The 21,448-nt window shown below is 49.3% G+C and overlaps 1 protein-coding gene across 1 annotated transcript in view; it reads left to right on the top strand.

The window, feature by feature from the left end:
* The window catches only part of REC8 (REC8 meiotic recombination protein), a 144,971-nt gene that overhangs the window by 55,615 nt on the left and 67,908 nt on the right, over positions 1–21,448 (top strand). The window contains exons 8-9 of the mRNA XM_075340722.1: positions 1,359–2,133; positions 7,235–7,292. Coding sequence (XP_075196837.1) covers positions 1,359–2,133; positions 7,235–7,292 — 833 coding nt within the window. The remainder of the gene's footprint in view (positions 1–1,358; positions 2,134–7,234; positions 7,293–21,448) is intronic.

Genomic DNA, 21,448 nt, shown 5'->3' with positions numbered 1-21,448 from the left:
AGTATTCCATTGTTAAATTCTACAATCAAAAGCTGTCTTCATGAATGTCAATGAAGGCCGAACGGTTGCTAGAAAACATCTCAAGTCCGCCCATTTCTATAACAAAATTCTGTGGACAGATGAATCTAAAATTAAATTGTACTAAATTAATAGGAAGAGAAATGATGAAGGAACAGAAGTGCTCATGATCTGAAGCACATCTGAAGCTCATAATCTGAAGCATTCAAGTACCCCCTGATGGCAACGTATTTGCATACAGTTATTAAAGGGAACCTGTCAGGTCCAATATGCACCCAGAACCACAAGCAGTTCTGGGTGCATATTGCTAATCCCTGCCTAACTGTCCCTGTATACACTAGCATAGATAAATAGATCTTTAGAAAAAGCATTGTATGCTAATGAGTGCGGGGATTTGTCCCAAGGGCTGTAGTTCCCTTGCTAGTCGGCCCCATTAGCATGTTAGTATACCCACAGGTGCGTACTAACATGCTAATGAATGCACAGAGTCAGAGGAAGATCTCACTCACCTCTCCGCTGCCATCGCTACCCGACGCTGGATTTTGGCTCAGTGCACATGACCTCAGAGTTTCAGTTATGCATACTACTTCAGTTTGAATCCAGGAATTGTACACCCGGCTTCATAGTGTGCATGACCAAAACTCTGGGGTCATGTGCACTGAGCCAAAATCCCCCGTTGGACACGATGGTGGTGGAGAGGTGAGTGAGGTCATCCTTTGATGCTGCACATTCATTAGCATGTTAGCATGCCCACCGGGGCGTACTAACATACTAATGGAGCCGACTAGCAAGAGGAACTAATGCCAGGTGACTAGTCCCCTCGCTCATTAGCATATGATAAAATATCTTTAGAAATAAGTTTTCTAAAGATATCTTTATCTATGCTAGTGTATACAGGGACGGTTAGGCAGGGATTAGCAATATCTATCCAGAACTGCTCGTGGTTCTGGGTGCATATTGGACCTGATAGGTTCCCTTTAATATTAATCCATCTATCTATATTATGTCTAATTACTTTTCAGCCTGTAAAAATGGTGTTAATTGTCCTTGCAATTCCTAAATGTGTGATGCAATATTTTTTATAAAGTTGAATATCTCTACATTTCAATCACATCATGATGGCTTTAGATCCAATGTGCTGGTGTAAAGAAACTAAGCTACAAAAATGTGTTCACTAATACTTTCAGAACCAACTGTACATGGGAAATGGGATAATTCAAGTTGCCCATAGTGGTTGACCTATGAAAGGAGATGTTAAAATTTGCTCTTCTTAATGAGGAAATTATTTTAGAAACATAAAAACAAGTAATGTTACTAATTGGACTATTGTAATTTTACAGTTTGGCCAAGACCTCCCAGAGGTGAGCGTTCAAGATTGGGATATGCTTCTGTCTGAGCTTCCTTCATTACCTCCTGTTGAAACATTGCCTGAGCCACGAAGGAGGCGTATACCTGGGGAATCGGACAGAAGGGAACAAACAAAAGATGTAAAGGATGCCGAAGAATTAGGGCCCCATGCACCAAAGACCATAAAGGCCATGAGAGAAACAGAAACTGATAGAGAGCAGTATGTGGAAGACCCCGCATTTGAAGCGGACCGTACAAGAAGAGAACTTCATGACATGGAACAAGAAGTAGAGCGTCTCAAAGAGGAGAAACGACAAATTGAGATACAACGGGAATTTGAAAGAGAGTGTCAGAGGATGGAGGGAATAGAAAGAGAGAAAAGGTACCAAAAGAAACTCAAGCGAGAAACAGCGCATCTGCAGAAAACTATACAGGAATTAGGAGACCTCCAACGTTCAGGGGCTGCAGAAGCGCTCCTGCTGGAAAAACACGAGCAGATAAAACAACTCAAGAAAAATCAAAAAGAGAAGAAACGTCAATGGGAGGCTGAAAAATTAGAACAGCTGCAAAGAGAGGAAGAAAGGGAAAGGGAGCATTTGCAAGAAATTGAGAAACTGAAGCAAAGGCTCAGAGAAGCTGAACAAGAAATTGAGAAACTGAAGCAAAGGCTCAGAGAAGCTGAACAAGAGATCGAAAGGCTACAAAATGCAGAAAAAGAGAGAGATGAGAAAGGAATGGAGCCAGATAAAAAGATGAGAAAAAAAGAAGGTATTAATGAAAGAGAATAATGTTATTTCCATCTTAAAAGTGTTTGCAACCTTATTTTCATCTTATTTAAAGGGACTCTGTCAACAACAGGATGACTGTTCAAACCAAGTACAGGCATTCGGTGCATCATGACATGGCCAAATGGTTAAATTCCCCTGCCCACCTGCTTATTTTCCATCTATTTCAGCTCTTCTCTGGCTCTTCAAACACAGAGCTGACAAAGAAACGGGGAGGGTGGAGACTGAGTGGAAACTAGCCGATGGGAAGGTTTAGTACGTGTTTGGCTCCTTTAAGGGTGCACTAAGTTTCTGTACCTGGTTTGAACAGTCATTCTGAGCTGACAGTCCATTTAAATAGCAAATGCTCTTAAAATCTAAAAGTTATCTGAGAATCTAATAATCCTGCAGGAACAGGGGAAATGGCATATTGTAATTAAAAATGTCAGATCCTGGGTTTTTGCAGTGTAGAGTGGCACGGGGCAGTAGGCATGGGCAAGGTATTGCTTCCTGATGCACACTACATAAAACACACTGCCCTGGCTGGGTGTGTGGACTTGTGTAGTGTAGGCAGTATGCCCGTACAGATCACATGTTGCCGCTGGCTTCTGCTAGCCAGGATCAGATATTGACTTGTTCCAACAAGGAGACCACTAGTTCTGTTCAAACAACAAAGCTTTACTTAATACTCCATTAACAACTTTATACACAAGATAGTGGGAACATAGCTTCCAGCAAGCTTTGGTAGCACAGAACAACGTCAAACACACTTCCAGTACAATATGGGTTTTTACTGTTCTTTTCAGCATAACCCAGTCTAACTTCACAGTCCAGTACATGAAAGCCATTCTTTCCTCCAGCAGTTCCATGTGGGATTCTCCTCATTGAGGAGGGGGTAAGGTTTTTTTAGCTGCTGTGGGCAGAGTCGAGCTTCTGGCTCTCAGATGTCTAAGGGGACTCCCCCCTAAGATAGTCAGCTTATCTCTCGTCTGTCTCAGCCAATTACCTTTGAGCTGTAAGCTACTTGGGGCCTTCCTACTAGAGTACCATTCTATGGACCCTTCTGTCTAAGGCCAATACGTGGGAAGGTTGGTCCCTAGTCTCAGCATTGTCCAATGCCCTATGTTTCAGTCAGTCTTTCAGGATCACGCTGTCTCAGGTCTGGTCTCCTTACTTGTTCTCTTGCCCCAGGTCACCCACTGCATGCAACCTGCAGTGCACTCAGACCAAGAAGTCAGCTCTAGCTGCAATCTAAGGCCTGTCCCAAGTTCTAGAAGGAAAACTTTCTCTCCCTATCAGCTAATTCCTCCCTCTGTGAGCTAGTCAAAACACTTAACTATTTCTTACCCTTTAGTCTGGCAACTACATATAATACTGCAATGCAATATAAAGGAAAATATTATAACACATTACACAACTATGTATCACATTTCACACAGCACCTTATTTACAATGTTGCAAGACATAACATATACTACATAATGCGATTGGTATAGTCAGGGAAAGGAACGCAGAACACGATGAAAAAGATATTGCACATGGAGAAGCAAACACAACCATTAGTATATGATAAAATGCAAACTTTATTACAAATCGAAAAATAAAAACAATTAAAACCAAGCCTAACAATGCATGATAACCAACACCCCATAACGAGTCATTTTGTATATATACTAGTTAGAAATAGAAAGAAAATGACACAATCTCACAATACACAGGAATAACCTCCAAAGGACACCAAAAATATACAAGGGAAGGGGACAATAACCTGCAAAGATACTAAAGTTATGTATGAAAACCGATGTTCTATCTATGGTCTGCAACAATTGTAAATACAATTACCCAATCAAGAGCTGATAACACAGAGGAATAAATAAGTCCTGCGAAGAGGGGGGGAGGGGTGGTCATGCAAAGAAGCACATTATACACCTATTCAGCTTTTGCTAGAGCATCGGTTTACATACATAACTTTAGTATCTTTGCAGATTATTGTCCCCCTTCCCTTGTATATTTTTTGTGTCCTTTGGAGGTTATTCCTGTGTATTGTGAGATTATGTCATTTTTTTCTATTTCTAACTAGTATATATACATAATGACTCTTTATGGTGTGTTGGTTATCATGCATTGTTAGGCTTGGTTTTAATTGTTTTCATTTTTTTATTTGTAATAAAGGTTGCATTTTATCATTTACTACAGGTTGTGCTTGCTTCTCCATGTGCAATATCTTTTTCTTTGTGTTCTGATTTACCCCCTTATTGCACTAGCTAGCACCCATTTGATATATTGATGTTAATATATACCTACCTAATAGTGCACTCCTCAATTCTGTTTCTAGGGAAAGGAACGCAACAGCAAGAAGCCTCCTTACATTCCTCCCTTCTTTAATAATGGTCGCCCTCGACCATTTGGACAACCTGGAAGACACCAATGCAGAACCACACATAACATTAATCAACATTAAACCTTCTCTTCCACTTAGGACAGCACAGATCCGGTCCTACTGGGTTAGGATGCTGGAAGCAAAGTGTTCAAGTCTATATTTATCAAGTGCTTTTAGGCAAACACAACAGAATTCTTTCTTGTCCAAGGGTATAGTTCATTATTCAAATTAGAACAAAACACAATGAAGACTCATATCTCCCATCAGACTGTAGAATGGTGGAAAAGTTTTTAAAGTCACAACCTTAAAATGGAAGCACAGTCCATAAGCACAGTTCCTTAGGGTTTCTTTCCCCCCTTTCCCTAACATCAGTCCTTAGGACCGGGAACACAGTCTTTTGGTGGGAAAGTCCTTTCTGGATTAGCGAAGAGTGTGCAACCCTCTCATGGCTCAAAGTCTCACATTCCACAGAGGGAATAAACAATATGTCAGCCATCCAGAGATAGGAATGTAGAGGAGTCCCAGATAGAGTTGGATCTAAAGGCCCCGTCACACTAAGCAACATTGCTAGCAACATCGCTGCTAGCGAACAACTTTTGTGACGTTGCTAGCGATGTTGCTGTGTGTGACATCCAGCAACAACCTGGCCCCTGCTGTGAGGTCGTTGGTTGTTGCTGAATGTCCTGGGCTATTTTTTAGTTGTTGCTGTCCCGCTGTGAAGCACAGATCGTTGTGTGTGACAGCGAGACAGCAACAACTAAATGTGCAGGCAGCAGGAGCCGGCTTCTGCGGAGGCTGGTAACCAATGTAAACATCGGGTAACCAAGAAGCCCTGTCCTTGGTTACCCGATATTTACCTTTGATACCAGCCTCCTCCACTCTCACTGTCAGTGCCGGCTCCTGCTCTGTGCACATGTAGCTGCAGGACACATCGGGTTAATTAACCCGATGTGTGCTGTAACTAGGAGAGCAGGGAGCCAGCGCTAAGCATTGTGCGCTGCTCCCTGCTCTGTGCACATTTAGCTGCAGCACACATCGGGTTAATTAACCCGATGTGTGCTGTAACTAGGAGAGCAGGGAGCCAGCGCTAAGCATTGTGCGCTGCTCCCTGCTCTGTGCACATGTAGCTGCAGCACACATCGGGTTAATTAACCCGATGTGTGCTGTAACTAGGAGAGCAGGGAGCCAGCGCTAAGCATTGTGCGCTGCTCCCTGCTCTGTGCACATTTAGCTGCAGCACACATCGGGTTAATTAACCCGATGTGTGCTGTAACTAGGAGAGCAGGGAGCCAGCGCTCAGTGTGCGCTGCTCCCTGTTCTCTGCACGTGTAGCTCCGTGCACTGGTAACCAAGGTAAATATCGGGTTGGTTACCCGATATTTACCTTAGTTACCAAGCGCAGCATCTTCCACGCGGCGCTGGGGTCTGGTCACTGGTTGCTGGTGAGCTCACCAGCAACTCGTGTAGCCACGCTCCAGCGATCCCTGCCAGGTCAGGTTGCTGGTGGGATCGCTGGAGCGTCGCAGTGTGACATCTCACCAGCAACCTCCTAGCAACTTACCAGCGATCCCTATCGTTGTTGGGATCGCTGGTAAGTTGCTTAGTGTGACTGGACCTTTAGACTCACTTAAACTTTTTGTCCTCCTAGAACTTCAAACTGCTTCACATATAGGTGTAACAAGCACAATATGGACTTTTCAGCTTCCGACTTCATTTCTGTTTCATGGGTCTTCTGCTGACCTCTGCGATCCACCGCTGCTTGGTGGGAGGGGTCTCCCCAAGGACTGAGGTTTCCTCAGGATCAAGGTTTGTGGCAGGTGTGAGATTTGAGCAGGGCGTGGGAACTTTGGTGCGGTTGAGGGGAATCCCACCGGTCAGTGAGCCTGCAGGACTCTGAGTTGCTCAACCCATCTGCGAGCCAGGGGCCAAGGAGAAGCCTAGGCCCCAGCTTCAGACACGGACCCGTGGGATATGGGCCTCTGGCAGGCCGCCCCGTCGTACCTCCTCTTCCATAAGGGTCATCAGCTGCATCAACCTGTGTGCACCCAATCCTCAAGCCTTTATGAGCCATCGTGAGCGCTCTCACACCATCATTCTGCAGCTCTGCTCTCTCTCTGACATTGTCTCCACAAATATCACTGTATAACACATTTCATGACTGCACATCACAGTTCACAGGGCAGCTTATTTACAATGACACAAGACATAATTCATACTACATAACTGGATTGGTGTCTTCAGGGAAAGGAACGCGACTGCAACCAATCCACCTCCTTATAGCGGCATTGTGTCAGGCAGTACTGTATGTCCCCTTTGAAATAAACATGCAGGTTTTATGGCAAAGAAGCGGCTGTCGTGGGAGTTGGTATAGGACCAGCTTAGAAATCTGAGAACAGAATTAGACAACTATAGAAAGAGGACAACAGAGGATATGTGTTTTCTGGAGGTGTTTTAGTGTAAATACTATTTATAATATAACATATATAAATGTTATTAGGAAGCTATTGCCTTGGGTGATATAAAAGAAATGTGTCAGTGTTTACAAAAAAAAGGTAAAGATTCTTGTAAAACTATATGCTACATTGTTATATGCAGGGAATTGGGAGGTTTCTTTCAGTCTCCGCTAATCATATATGCCATATATCTCACACCATTACTTAAGCTTTTTATACTATATTTTCAGGGCTACGTTTTTAACTCTTTATTCTGTTTTTGCAACATGTAGATGAAAAACTAAAGAGTGAAACAGAAGTCTCACCATTCAGATCTTCGCCTAAGTCAGGGTAAATATGTGTCATATGGTGTACAATGAAAATTATTATCACGTGACCTTTAAAACGCAGTAGTTATCATACTGCAAGGATTTTAAATGTAGTTCTCAACTAGCAGTTCCCTGCTCATGTATATTACAAAACTGTGATTAATACTGAGTTTCTTTGTCGCTCCATTGGGAGACCCAGACAATTGGGTGTATAGCTATGCCTCCGGAGGCCGCACAAAGTATTACACTAAAAGTGTAAAGCCCCTCCCCTTCTGCCTATACACCCCCCGTGCTCCCACGGGCTCCTCAGTTTTTTGCTTTGTGCGAAGGAGGCAGTCATGCACGCACAGCTCCACAGATTAGTCAGCAGCAGCTGCTGACTATGTCGGATGGAAGAAAAGTGGGCCCATATAGGGCCCCCAGCATGCTCCCTTCTCACCCCACTCTTGTCGGCGGTGTTGTTAAGGTTGAGGTATCCATTGCGGGTACGGAGGCTGGAGCCCACATGCTGTTTTCCTTCCCCATCCCCCTTGGGGCTCTGGGTGAAGTGGGATCCTATCGGTCTCCAGGCACTGAGACCGTGCTCCATCCACAGCTCCCGAGGACTCTGCTGGATAGGAGCCGAGTATCGTTCAGGGACATGGCCCTGCTACTTGGAGGTACTCTGTGTCCCAGTGGGGACCGCGCACAGCGACACTCCAGCATTGCTGGGTGTGCTAGTGCACCGGGGACCGCGGCGCTGACCGGGTTAAATGTGCCATTACACACTGCAGCGTCGCTGAGTGTGTTTGTGTATGGGGACTACCGTGCTGACCGCCGCTGCCATGGTTAACACTGCGGCGCGGCTGGGACTTGTAGTGCGCCGGGGACTTCCGCGCCGGCCGCGCTTATACGGCGGCCGCGCTTATTACTCGAGTCCCCGGCTTTTGCGGCCTAGTCTCTTTTCCTCCCGCCCCCAGCCCTGACAGGCAGGGGAAGGGCGGGACGCTGTTCAGGACGAGCAGCAATGAGGGCTGGAGCATGCTTTGCATACTCCACCCCCCTCACTGTGCACAGTGGGGCACCAGTTCCCGCACTTTCTGGGTCACGCCCACGGCTCCCTCCTCTCCTCAGGACGCCGGCAGCCATTCCTGTCAGCTCCTCGGACGCTGCAGAGGGGGACAAATTCTGGGAGACCCAGGCAGGGATTCTGGTGGCCTCACAACCGCTTTAAGCGGGTGGTAAGCAGCACCTGTGGTGCTAGCCCCATTGTGCAGAAGTGTAATTATAAATTATATGTTTATAGTATATACTTTACACTGTATGGTGCACAGTTGATTTCTGGCTATATACCCTATTGTGTTGCTCAGGGAAGACAATAGCATGGCGCCCACAAAAGGCAGGGGTGCCAAAACACAGGCTTACTATGCTGCCTGCGCCGCATGTACGACACCGCTACCGGCAGGTTCCACTGACCCTCATTGTGTGCACTGCTCGGCCCCTGCGGCACTTACTCAGCCGGAGCCTCTGCTAAGGGGGGCCCAGGGGGAACCACCTGCTGACACTGTCCAGGTGACGGGGACGGAGTTTGCAGTCTTTACGGATAAACTCTCTGAGACTATGGCTAAGATACTAGAAGCTTTGCAGTCCAGACCGGTATCTCTGCACAGGGACACTGTTGAATCATTGCTCCCTGGCCCCCCTCAGTTGGACCAACAATGTCCCCCCGGGGTGTCTCATAGATCCCAGGCTGAGGACTCTGACACAGACCCCAGCCCCAGACCGACTAAGCGAGCTCGCTGGGAAATTCCCTCGACATCATATTGTTCAGGGTCTCAGCGGGGGGAATCTCTGGTTGATGAAGCGGAGACAGCTGATCAGGATATTGATCCTGAGGCCGCTCTCAATCTTGATACTCCTGACGGGGACGCCATAGTGAATGATCTTATTGCGTCCATCAATCAAATGTTGGATATTTCTCTCTCAGCTCCTCCGGTGGAGGAGTCAGCTTCTCAGCAGGAGAAATTCCGTTTCAGGTTTCCCAAGCGTACACCGAGTATGTTTCTGGACCACTCTGATTTCAGAGAGGCAGTCCAGAATCACCATGCTTGTCCAGATAAGCGTTTTTCTAAGCGCCTTAAGGATACACGTTATCCCTTTCCCCCGGACGTGGTCAAAGGTTGGACTCAGTGTCCCAAGGTGGATCCTCCAATCTCCAGACTGGCGGCTAGATCCATACTGGCAGTGGAAGATGGGGCTTCACTCAAAGATGCCACTGACAGGCAGATGGAGCTCTGGTTGAAATCCATCTATGAAGCGATCGGCGCTTCTTTTGCCCCAGCATTCGCAGCCGTATGGGCGCTACAAGCTATCTCAGCAGGTCAAGCGCAAATTGACGCAGCCACACGCACGTCCGCGCCGCAGGTGGCGTCCATAACCTCTCAGACGTCGGCATTTGCGTCTTACGCTATTAATGCTGTCCTGGACTCTGTGAGCCGTACGGCGGTTGCATCCGCCAATTCGGTGGTACTCCGCAGGGCCTTGTGGCTACGGGAATGGAAGGCAGATTCTGCTTCCAAAAAGCGCTTAACCAGTTTGCCAATTTCTGGCGACCGATTGTTTGGCGAGCGTTTGGATGAAATCATCAAACAATCCAAGGGAAAGGATACATCCTTACCCCAGCCCAAACCGAACATACCCCAACAGAGGAGGGGGCAGTCGAGGTTTCGGTCCTTTCAGGGCGCGGGCAGGTCCCAATTCTCCTCGTCCAAAAGGCCTCAGAAAGATCAAAGGAACTCTGATTCATGGCGGTCTAAGTCACGTCCTAAAAAGACCACCGGAGGTGCCGCTACCAAAGCGGCTTCCTCATGACTTTCGGCCTCCTCAATCCGCATCCTCGGTCGGTGGCAGGATCTCCCGCTTTTGCGACACCTGGCTGCCACGGGTAAAAGACCGTTGGGTGAGAGACATTCTGTCTCACGGTTACAAGATAGAGTTCACCTCTCGTCCCCCGACTCGATTCTTCAGGTCATCCCCGCCTCCCGAGCGAGCCGAGGCTCTTCTGCAGGCGCTGGGCATGCTGAAGGCAGAAGGAGTGGTGGTCCCTGTTCCTCTTCAGCAACAGGGTCACGGTTTTTACTCCAACCTGTTTGTGGTCCCAAAGAAGGACGGGTCTTTCCGTCCGGTCCTGGACCTGAAACTGCTCAACAAACACGTAAAGACCAGGCGGTTCCGGATGGAATCCCTCCGCTCCGTCATCGCCTCAATGTCCCAAGGAGATTTCCTTGCATCGATCGATATCAAAGATGCTTATCTCCACGTACCGATTGCTCCAAAGCACCAGCGCTTCTTGCGCTTCGCCATAGGAGACGAACACCTGCAGTTCGTGGCACTGCCGTTCGGCCTGGCAACAGCCCCACGTGTTTTCACCAAGGTTATGGCTACTGTAGTAGCGGTCCTCCACTCTCAGGGTCACTCGGTGATCCCTTACTTGGACGATCTGCTGATCAAGGCACCCTCTCAAGAGTCATGCCAACACAGCCTCGACGCTACTCTGGAGACTCTCCAGAGTTTCGGGTGGATCATCAATTTTCCAAAGTCAAATCTGACACCGGCCCAATCGCTGACATATCTTGGCATGGAGTTTCATACCCTCTCAGCGATAGTGAAGCTTCCGCTGATCAAGCAGCGTTCACTACAGAAAGGGGTGCAATCTCTCCTTCAAGGTCAGGCACACCCCTTGAGGCGCCTCATGCACTTCCTGGGGAAGATGGTGGCAGCAATGGAGGCAGTCCCTTTCGCGCAGTTCCACCTGCGCCCTCTTCAATGGGACATCCTACGCAAATGGGACAGGAAGCCGACGTCCCTCGACAGGAACGTCTCCCTCTCTCAGGCGACCAAAGCTTCCCTTCGGTGGTGGCTTCTTCCCACTTCATTATCGAAGGGGAAATCCTTCCTACCCCCATCATGGGAGGTGGTCACGACGGACGCGAGTCTGTCAGGGTGTCGAGCGGTTTTTCTCCACCACAGGGCTCAGGGTACGTGGACCCAGCAAGAGTCCTCACTTCAGATCAATGTTCTGGAAATACGGGCAGTGTATCTTGCCCTGAAAGCGTCCCAGCAGTGGCTGGAAGGCAAGCAAATCCGAATTCAGTCGGACAATTCCACAGCGGTGGCATACATCAACCACCAAGGCGGCACACGCAGTCGGCAAGCCTTCCAGGAAGTCCGGCGAATTTTGATGTGGGTGGAAGCCACGGCCTCCACCATCTCTGCAGTTCACATCCCAGGTGTGGAAAACTGGGAAGCAGATTATCTCAGTCGCCAGGGCATGGACGCAGGGGAATGGTCACTTCACCCGGACGTGTTTTAGGAGATCTGTTGCCGCTGGGGGGTGCCGGACGTCGACCTCATGGCGTCCAGGCACAACAACAAGGTACCGACGTTCATGGCACGGTCTCAAGATCCCAGAGCTATGGCGGCAGACGCCTTAGTTCAGGATTGGTCGCAGTTTCAGCTCCCTTTTGTGTTTCCTCCGCTGGCGCTGTTGCCCAGAGTGTTACGCAAGATCAGGGCCGACTGCCGCCGCGTCATCCTCGTCGCTCCAGACTGGCCGAGGAGGTCGTGGTACCCGGATCTGTGGCATCTCACGGTCGGCCAACCGTGGGCACTGCCAGACCGACCAGACTTGCTGTCTCAAGGGCCGTTTTTCCATCTGAATTCTGCGGCCCTCAACCTGACTGTGTGGCCATTGAGTCCTGGATCCTAGCGTCTTCAGGATTATCTCAAGAGGTCATTGCCACTATGAGACAGGCTAGGAAACCAACGTCCGCCAAGATCTACCACAGGACGTGGAAAATTTTCCTGTCGTGGTGCTCTGCTCAGGGTTTTTCTCCCTGGCCTTTTGCCTTGCCCACTTTTCTGTCCTTCCTTCAATCTGGACTGGAAAAGGGTTTGTCGCTCGGCTCCCTTAAGGGACAAGTCTCAGCGCTCTCTGTGTTTTTCCAGAAGCACCTAGCCAGACTTCCACAGGTACGCACGTTCCTGCAGGGGGTTTGTCACATCGTTCCTCCTTACAAGCGGCCGTTAGAACCCTGGGATCTGAACAGGGTGCTGATGGTTCTTCAGAAACCACCATTCGAGCCAATGAGGGATATCTCTCTCTCACGCCTTTCGCAGAAAGTGGTTTTCCTAGTAGCAGTCACTTCTCTTCGGAGAGTGTCTGAGCTAGCAGCGTTGTCGTGCAAAGCCCCTTTCCTGGTGTTTCACCAGGACAAGGTGGTTCTGCGTCCGGTTCCGGAATTTCTCCCTAAGGTGGTATCCCCCTTTCATCTCAATCAGGATATCTCCTTACCCTCTTTTTGTCCTCATCCAGTTCACCAATGTGAAAAGGATTTGCACTTGTTAGATCTGGTGAGAGCACTCAGACTCTACATTTCTCGTACGGCGCCCCTGCGCCGCTCGGATGCACTCTTTGTCCTTGTCGCTGGCCAGCGTAAAGGGTCACAGGCTTCCAAATCAACCCTGGCTCGGTGGATCAAGGAGCCAATTCTTGAAGCTTACCGTTCTGCTGGGCTTCCGGTTCCCTCAGGGCTGAAGGCCCATTCTACCAGAGCCGTGGGCGCGTCCTGGGCTTTGAGGCACCAGGCTACGGCTCAGCAGGTGTGTCAGGCGGCTACCTGGTCGAGCCTGCACACTTTCACGAAACACTATCAGGTGCATACCTATGCTTCGGCGGATGCCAGCCTAGGTAGACGAGTCCTTCAGGCGGCGGTTGCCCACCTGTAGGAAGGGGCCGTTTTACGGCTCTATTACGAGGTATTATTTTACCCACCCAGGGACTGCTTTTGGACGTCCCAATTGTCTGGGTCTCCCAATGGAGCGACAAAGAAGAAGGGAATTTTGTTTACTTACCGTAAATTCCTTTTCTTCTAGCTCCAATTGGGAGACCCAGCACCCGCCCCTGTTTTTTTGTGTACACATGTTGTTCATGTTGAATGGTTTCAGTTCTCCGATATTCCTTCGGATTGAGTTTACTTTAAACCAGTTTATAATTTTTTTCCTCCTTCTTGCTTTTGCACCAAAACTGAGGAGCCCGTGGGAGCACGGGGGGTGTATAGGCAGAAGGGGAGGGGCTTTACACTTTTAGTGTAATACTTTGTGCGGCCTCCGGAGGCATAGCTATACACCCAATTGTCTGGGTCTCCCAATTGGAGCTAGAAGAAAAGGAATTTACGGTAAGTAAACAAAATTCCCTTCTTTTGGTATATCTGCCCAGTCCGGGATTATAGGGAGGGCACAGGGGGCACATGTATTAGTGCCTGCACCTTCCTGGAGATATTAGGTTTTTTTTTCAGCCTTCTCCCTGATGGCTTTTCAGCTACATTATCCACCCCAGTAGAGATTGTTAGGTGGCCATACACATGTGTTGCTCCAATTTGTAATATAAGAGAGTTGTTGGCTCAGCTGTTTACATTAGAACTACAACAACAATAGGGGATCATTTGGTGTTTTGGTCCCAGAAGAGCTGAAGGGCTCCCCCAAAAAAATATTTTACACAGGTGCTGCCACCAACCATAATCTGGCCTTGTGTCTGTTATTCTGCCTTTTTTTTTAAGAGGAACAAAACAAAAGTTTAATTTAAAAATACCCACAAGGCTTTGAACAGCATCTCAGAAGCACTTTCTGTATTTGAGGAGTAAACTAGCATTGAAAAAGATCTTAGCACAATTAAGTAAAAAAGGATTTTTATACTTACCGTAAAATCTCTTTCTCTGAGCCTTCATTTTGGGGACAAGGGAGACCATGGCTGTAAGCTGCTGCCACCAGGAGGCTGACACTAAGAAATACAACTAAGAAAAAAAAGTTGGCTCTTCCCCAGCAGACTACACCCACCTACTAGCAAGTAAGCTATTCAGTTGGTGCCAAAAGCAGTAGAAGCAGAGAAAACTAATTTTATTAATACATGCACATGCGCCCAACAGAGCACACATTATAAAAAGAGTGAAGGCTACGAGAAAGATTTTACAATAACTACAAAAATCCTCTTTTCTCACTCACTTCATTGGAGGACACAGGAAACAATGGGACATTGAAAAGCAATCCCTAGAGTGGGAAATGTGTATAAGGCCCGTTTCACACGTCAGTGAAAAACAGTGACGTTTTTCACTGACGTGTAAAACACGCACATGTCCCTGCGTGTGCTGTGATTCACGGCACACGTGGGTTGTCTAAGTGCAATCCGGGCTCCGTTCTCCGTGGCCCATGATTGCACTTAGAAAACAACTCACCTGTGCGCGCTCCCGCTGTCCATGGTGCTGATCGCTCCCGCGGTGCAGCATCCGGCCGGCGGTGACCCCCGCAGCAGCTGCTTCCGGGTCAGCTGTGTCGCGCATAATGAATATGCGCGACAATAATGAGCCGGCTTAGAAGCAGCAGGGAGAACGGGCTGCAGAGGACATCGCTGGAGCTGGGTGAGTAAAAATGATTTTTATTTTAAAAGCACGTTTTTTTCTGGCACGTGTTTCACAGACCACACCACTGCGTGGTCCGTGGGACATCAGTGATGCCAGAAAAAAATGGACATGTCTCCGTGCGGCAATCACGCACACGCGGGTACGCCGCACGGAGACACGTGCAGTGAAAAATCACTGACGTGTGAGCAGACCCATTCATTATAATGGGTCTGCGTATGTCAGTGATTCTGGTGCGTTTTAAAAAAAGCACAAACGTACCAGAATCACTGACGTGTGAAAGGGGCCTTAAAGTGTAAAGGCAATTCCTTCAGACGGTAACCCAAGCAAATGCGGCCTGTAGCACCTTACTACTCAGACTCGAATCTGCAAAGGCAAAAGTATGAATCTTGTAGAATTTTGGGAGCATGTGAACAGTGGACCAAGTAGGAGCCTTGGAGGCAGAAACACCTCAGCAGGGTCTTTCTGGAATGACAAGCAGGGAGTCTGAAGGAAGATGTCACCTTCAGGTAGTGGCACACCGCTCTGACCAAATCCAAACAGTATAAGGATTTCTCTGCAGGTTTAGGAAAAGAGAAGTGCAGAGGGGAGGAAAAATGATCTCTTCAATAAGGTGAAAGAAAAAAACAACTTGGGAAGGAATGAATGCACAAGACACAAAACCACCTTGTCCATGTGGAGGACAAGAAAGAGCAGTAGAACAGGGCTGCTAGTTTAGCTACTTACCTCAAAGAAGTAATTAGGAATGCCACCTTGAGATAAAACCAGCATGGGGAAATGCTGTGGATTGGTTTAGAGGAAGGACACTATAGAACACTAAGAACCAGATTATGTTCCCAGGGATCCAAAGCATACCTCCCAACCGTCCCGGATACAGCGGGACAGTCCCTCTTCTGAGCCTTTGATCCCGGGTCCCGCCCGTGAGGCTGTTTATCCCGGGCTCCACCCACCCACTGTAGCCCCGCCTCGCTGTTTCTCCCTTCTATTCATTACAGAGCCGACCGCGCACCTACTCCTGTGACTGCTGCTGAGGTATGAATCACCCCCTGCAGCAGAGCGACCCCCCCCTGCAGCAGAGCCCCCCCCCTGCACCAGAGCCGACCCCCCCCAGTCCTGGAGCCTGCGTTTGTCTGCAGCTGTTCTCTGATTCCCCGTGTGCGGCTTCTCACTGCTGCAGACACGCGGGGAGTCAGGAAGCTGAGGAGACCGTGCAATCAGCACTTCTCTCTCCTGCAGATAGCACTGGCCAGTAATAACCTATGCAGAGTGACATCTGCAGGCTTCTATTAGCTTACCGATCAGTGGTCTCCTGCCTGTGGAGCAGAGCTGCTGGGTCCTAGCTTCCCAACAACTTCAGCTCTGCTTTATCCTGGCTCCTCTACCAGTTAAAGGGAACATGTCAGCAGAAATTTCACAATAAAAGTAATAGATTCCCCTCTCCAGCTCCTGGGCTGCTTCTAGAAAGGTTCCTGTTGTTATTGTGCCCCCTTTGAGACCTACAAAAATACTTTATGAAGTCTTACCTTTTTGTATGCAAATGTGTTTTTATGGTCACGGGGGCGGGCTGTCTGGCGTCCGTTATTCCCCCTCCTGCCGCTTTACGCAGTCCCCCATTGCTCATTTACATACACAAGAACGCCTTCCTCATGTAACTGTCCTCCCGAAGATTTGCGCATGTGAACGCTTTTTCAGGTGATTGCGCAGGCGCGAGATTATGGGCGGCGCTGTGATTGTCATCAACAGCGTTAACCAAGTACCCGCCCATAATCTCGTGCCCGCACTTTTCCCTCTGACTCCACCGTTATGCGCAAGTGCTGGCCATATGAACCATGTTACCTATTACTGCTTGCACGAGATTATGGGCGGGTACTTGGATGACTTTGCTGATGACAATCACAGCGCCGCCCATAATCTCGCGCCCACGGTAATAGGTAACATGGTTCATATGGACAGTGCTTGCGCATAACGGTGGAGGCAGAGTGAGAAGCGCGGGCACGAGATTATGGGCAGGTACTTGGATGACGCTGCTGATGACAATCACAGCGCCGCCCATAATCTCGCGCCCATGGTAATAGGTAACGTGGTTCATATGGCCAGTGCTTGCGCATAACGGTGGAGGCAGAGTGAGAAGCGCGGGCACAAGATTATGGGCAGGTACTTGGATGACGCTGCTGATGACAATCACAGCGCCGCCCATAATCTCGCGCCTGCGCAATCACCTCAAAAGCGTTCACACTTTGCACAGTGCTTACTCCCGCGAGAGTGGCACTGGGCATGCACAAAACTTCAGGAGGACAGTTACATGAGGAAGGCGTCCTCATGTATGGAAATGAGCAATGGGGGACGGCGTACAGCGGCAGGAGGGGGAATAACGGACGCCAGGCAGCCCGCCCCCGTGACCATAAAAACAGATTTGCATACAAAAAGGTAAGACTTCATAAAGTATTTTTTTAGGTCTCAAAGTGGGCACAATAACAACAGGAACCTTTCCAGAATGCAGCCCAGGAGCTGCAGAGGGGAATCTTTTATTTTTTTTGCTAAATTTCTGGTGACAGTTTCCCTTTAAAGGGAACCTATCAGGTGCAATCTGCACTCAGAGCCAGGAGCAGTTCTGGGTGTATATTGCTAATCCCTGCCTAACCGTCCCTGTATACACTAGCATAGATAAAGGCATCTATAGAAAAAGTATTTTTAAAGAGCTTATATCTTATGCTAATTAGCGCGGGGACTAGTCCCAAGGGCGTTACTTCACTTGGCTAGTCGGCTCACATAGCGTATTAGTACTCACACAGGGGCGTAATAACATGCTAACATGCTATGCGAGCCGACTAGCCAAGTGAAGTAACGCCCTTCGGACTAGTCCCCGCGCTCATTAGCATAAGATATAAGATCTTTAAAAATATTTGTTCTTGATCTCTTTATCTATGCTAGTGTATACAGGGACGGTTAGGCAGGGATTAGCAATATGTGCCCAGAACTGCTCCTGGCTCTGAGTGCATATTGCACCTGACAGGTTCACTTTAAAGGGAACCTGTCACCAGATTTGGGGCCTATAAGCTGCGGCCACCACCAGCGGGATCTTATGTACACATTCTAACATGCTGCATACCTCCCAACCGTCCCGGATACAGCGGGACTTTCACGCTTTACGTTGTTTGTCCCGTTGCCACGGGCGGGACGGCCGGCTCCCGGGCTCCGCCCACCCACTCTCTCTCCGCCTCCCTGCTTTTCCCTCCTACCATCCTAGTAGACGTGGCATAGAGAGGAGCGCTGCCTGTGCTGCTGCTGGTACAGTAAACTAATCTCCCCAGCGCTGATTTCCCTCCCTCCCCCCTCACCCCCGGCCGGAGCCTGTCTGTGCGGTCGGCCGGCCGCCTGTCTGTGCGGTCGGCCGGCCGCCTGTCTGTGCGGTCGGCCGGCCGCCTGTCTGTGCGGTCGGCCGGCCGCCTGTCTGTGCGGTCGGCCCGCCACCTGTCTGTGCGGGCGCCCCCCTGCCGCCTGTCTGTGCGGGCGCCACCCGCCGCCTGTCTGTGCGGGCGCCCCCCGCCGCCTGTCTGTGCGGGCGCCCCCCTGCCGCCTGTCTGTGCGGGCGCCCCCCTGCCGCCTGTCTGTGCGGGCGCCCCCCTGCCGCCTGTCTGTGCGGGCGCCCCCCTGCCGCCTGTCTGTGCGGGCGCCCCCCGCCGCCTGTCTGTGCGGGCGGCCCGCCGCCTCATTGTGCGGGCAGCCGGCCGCCTCTCTGTGCGGGCGGCTGGCCGCCTCTCTGTGCGGGCGGCCCGCCGCCTGTCTGTGAAGGCGGCCGGCCGCCTGTCTGTGAAGGCGACCGGCCGCCTCACTGTGCGGGCGACCGGCCGCCTCACTGTGGCTGCCTGCGTGTCCGTGCTGGAGGCCCGCCGGCTGCCTGCGTGTCCGTGCTGGAGGCCCGCCGGCTGCCTGCGTGTCCGTGCTGGAGGCCCGCCGGCTGCCTGCGTGTCCGTGCTGGAGGCCCGCCGGCTGCCTGCGTGTCCGTGCTGGAGGCCCGCCGGCTGCCTGCGTGTCCGTGCTGGAGGCCCGCCGGCTGCCTGCGTGTCCGTGCTGGAGGCCCGCCGGCTGCCTGCGTGTTTGTGCTGAATGGGTGTGGATGGGGAGTGGATATGGGCGTGACTGTGAAATGGGTGTGGTTAGGGGGCGTGGCCTAAAAAAATTGCTAAGCGCGCCGCAAACTTTGTCCCTCTTTTCCTTCTTTAAAAGTTGGGAGGTATGATCCAAAGGAGGCCTGTAAAGAGGAAGAGAGTGGGCTACACCCTGAAGAAAAGTCTTGACTTGCAGTCTGGAAGCCAGGTCCTTCTGAAAAAGGATTGATAAGGCTGACACCTGGCCCTGAGGGAGTTGAGGGCCAAACATCGCTGGAAGGGCTCAAAGCCGCAGGATGCAAGGAAGAAAATCCCCTTGCCTGTCCTGAAGATTGATGGTGGATTTTTCTTCGGCTTGGTCTTCACTCCATGCACGCCTGCTTTAGGAGGCTAGGCAGGCAAGAGAAGAAAAGGCAAGGACCATCCACAACTTCCACATCAATACAGAACGCTGACTGTATTAGTCAGAAAAAATGATCCTGACATCACACGCAAGAGAAGATAGAGACTGACCTCTGGCAGACTGCGCTCTCTGTCCTTTAGTTGGGAAATCAGAGTGGCCCAACCTGCTTTGTTGCCTCTTTCTGTGGGAACAAGAGAATAACAAAAAAAAATTAAAACATTTCTTGAGTAAAAACTGATCTGGACCTCCGTGTCTGCCTCCTAGTGACTCTAAGCTAAACTAAATAAGTAACTTTGTTGCCATTAGGCGGGTATAGCCTGATAGTGAGAAGCCAACTTTAGTTCTTAGTTGTTATTCTTTGTATCAGCCTCTTGGCAGCAGCAGTTTAAACCCATAGTCTCCTGTATCCCCCAATGAAGCGACCGAGAAATCAGATTTGATATTTAACTAGATTATTGTCACACACGAACTAGGGGATGTCGCTGTGACACCGCACGACCCGCCCCCTTAAGAAAAAGGCGGTTCGCTGGCCAGAGCAACGTCGCAGGGCAGGTAAGTGCATGTGAAGCTGCCGCAGCGATAATGTTCACTACGGCAGCTATCACAAGATATCGCAGCTGCGATGGGGGCGGGGACTATCGTGCTCGGCATTGCTACCATCGGCTTCCGATGTCGTAGTGTGCAAAGTACCCCTAAGAGTTTTTGCAGACTCAACGGTAAGAAAAGGTCGAATTCTCGAGATGTGTTGAGGTGGAATTGACAAGAACGAGCAAGTGAACGAATGTGCGGAGTGAAGGAGAGATCTGAGTCAAATATAACCCCAAGACAGCGGGCGTGCTGCTGGGGCGTAATGGTAGAGCCACAAACAGATATGGTAATATTGGGTTTCGGAAGGTTAGGAGAGGGAGGAAACAGGAGAATTTCAGTTTTTGACAGGTTGAGTTTTAGATAGAGGGAGGACATGATGTTGGAGACAGCGGACACACAATCGGTAGTATTTTGTAATAGTGCAGGGATGATGGCAGGAGAAGATATGTACAGTTGGGTGTCAACAGCATAGAGATTGTACTGGAAACCAAATCTGCTGATTGTTTGTCCAATAGGGGCTGTGTATAGAGAGAAAAGGAGGGGGCCTAGGACTGAACCCTGAGGAACCCTGATCGTAAGGGGAAGAGGAGAGGAAGAGGAGCCAGCAAAGGATACAGTGAATGAGCAGTCAGAGGGTTAAGAGGAGAACCAAGAAAGAACGGTGTCCTTGAGCCCGATAGAGCGGAGCATAGTGAGGAGGAGCTGGTGATTCACAATATCAAATACAGCAGAGAGATCCAGGAGGACCAGCAGGGAGTAGTGACCATTAGATTTAGCTGTAAGTAGCTCATTAGAGACTTTAGTAAGAGCAGTTTCAGTAGAGTGTAAGGAGTGGAAACCGGATTGTACAGAGTCAAAGAGAGAGTTATCTGACAGATAGCGGATTAGACGGGAGTGGACCAGGCGTTCCAGGAGTTTTGAGATGAATGGGAGATTAGAGACTGGTCTGTAGTTAGCGGCACAATTTTGGTCCAGTGATGTTTTGTTTTGTTTTTTTTTAATTCTTTATTTAACAGCAAACATGGAAACATACCGCTCTGAAGAAATTACATATAACATTTTACAGCCATAATAAGCCAATTTTAAATCAATCTGACCTTTGTATATGAAAATAACAACACCTTGTCCCTTCCATGTTCACCCAATTTTCTATATAATATGGGATTGCCAGGGTAAATTAAGAATAGAAGAAAATAGACAAGAATCTGGCAGGGAAGAAGAAACAGACATAGAATAGTAGAAGGGAACACAGAGGGAAGAGGGGTGGGGAGGGGAAGACACCAAGACAAAAACAAACAAGAAGCAGGGATCCACCCAATAGAGACCACGCCTGTCCAATGGCACCTGTATGCTCTTCGTCAATCGGGAGGTATCCATGTGCCATAATCATTAGAATATTTAAACTCGATCCAAGAATACCATGTTTTGTGAAAGGCCTTGAGATTGAATATTTTAGTTAGGTGAGGGGTGACAGATTTAAGGAGATGTGAGGGAATAGGGTCACTGGTGCAGGTAGTAGGGCGAGAAGATGCAAGGAGCCTGGTGAGTTCTTCTGTGACTGGATCAAAGAGTGAAAGTGAGCTAGATGAAGTGTAGGAGGGCAATGTGTGGTGTTATGAGGCTTTGA

This window comes from Anomaloglossus baeobatrachus, chromosome 1, assembly GCF_048569485.1.
Source record: "Anomaloglossus baeobatrachus isolate aAnoBae1 chromosome 1, aAnoBae1.hap1, whole genome shotgun sequence".
Classification (NCBI taxonomy): Eukaryota; Metazoa; Chordata; class Amphibia; order Anura; family Aromobatidae; genus Anomaloglossus; species Anomaloglossus baeobatrachus.
The sequence above is the reverse complement of the archived record's forward strand: the minus strand, read 5'-3'. Positions and strand labels throughout refer to the sequence as shown.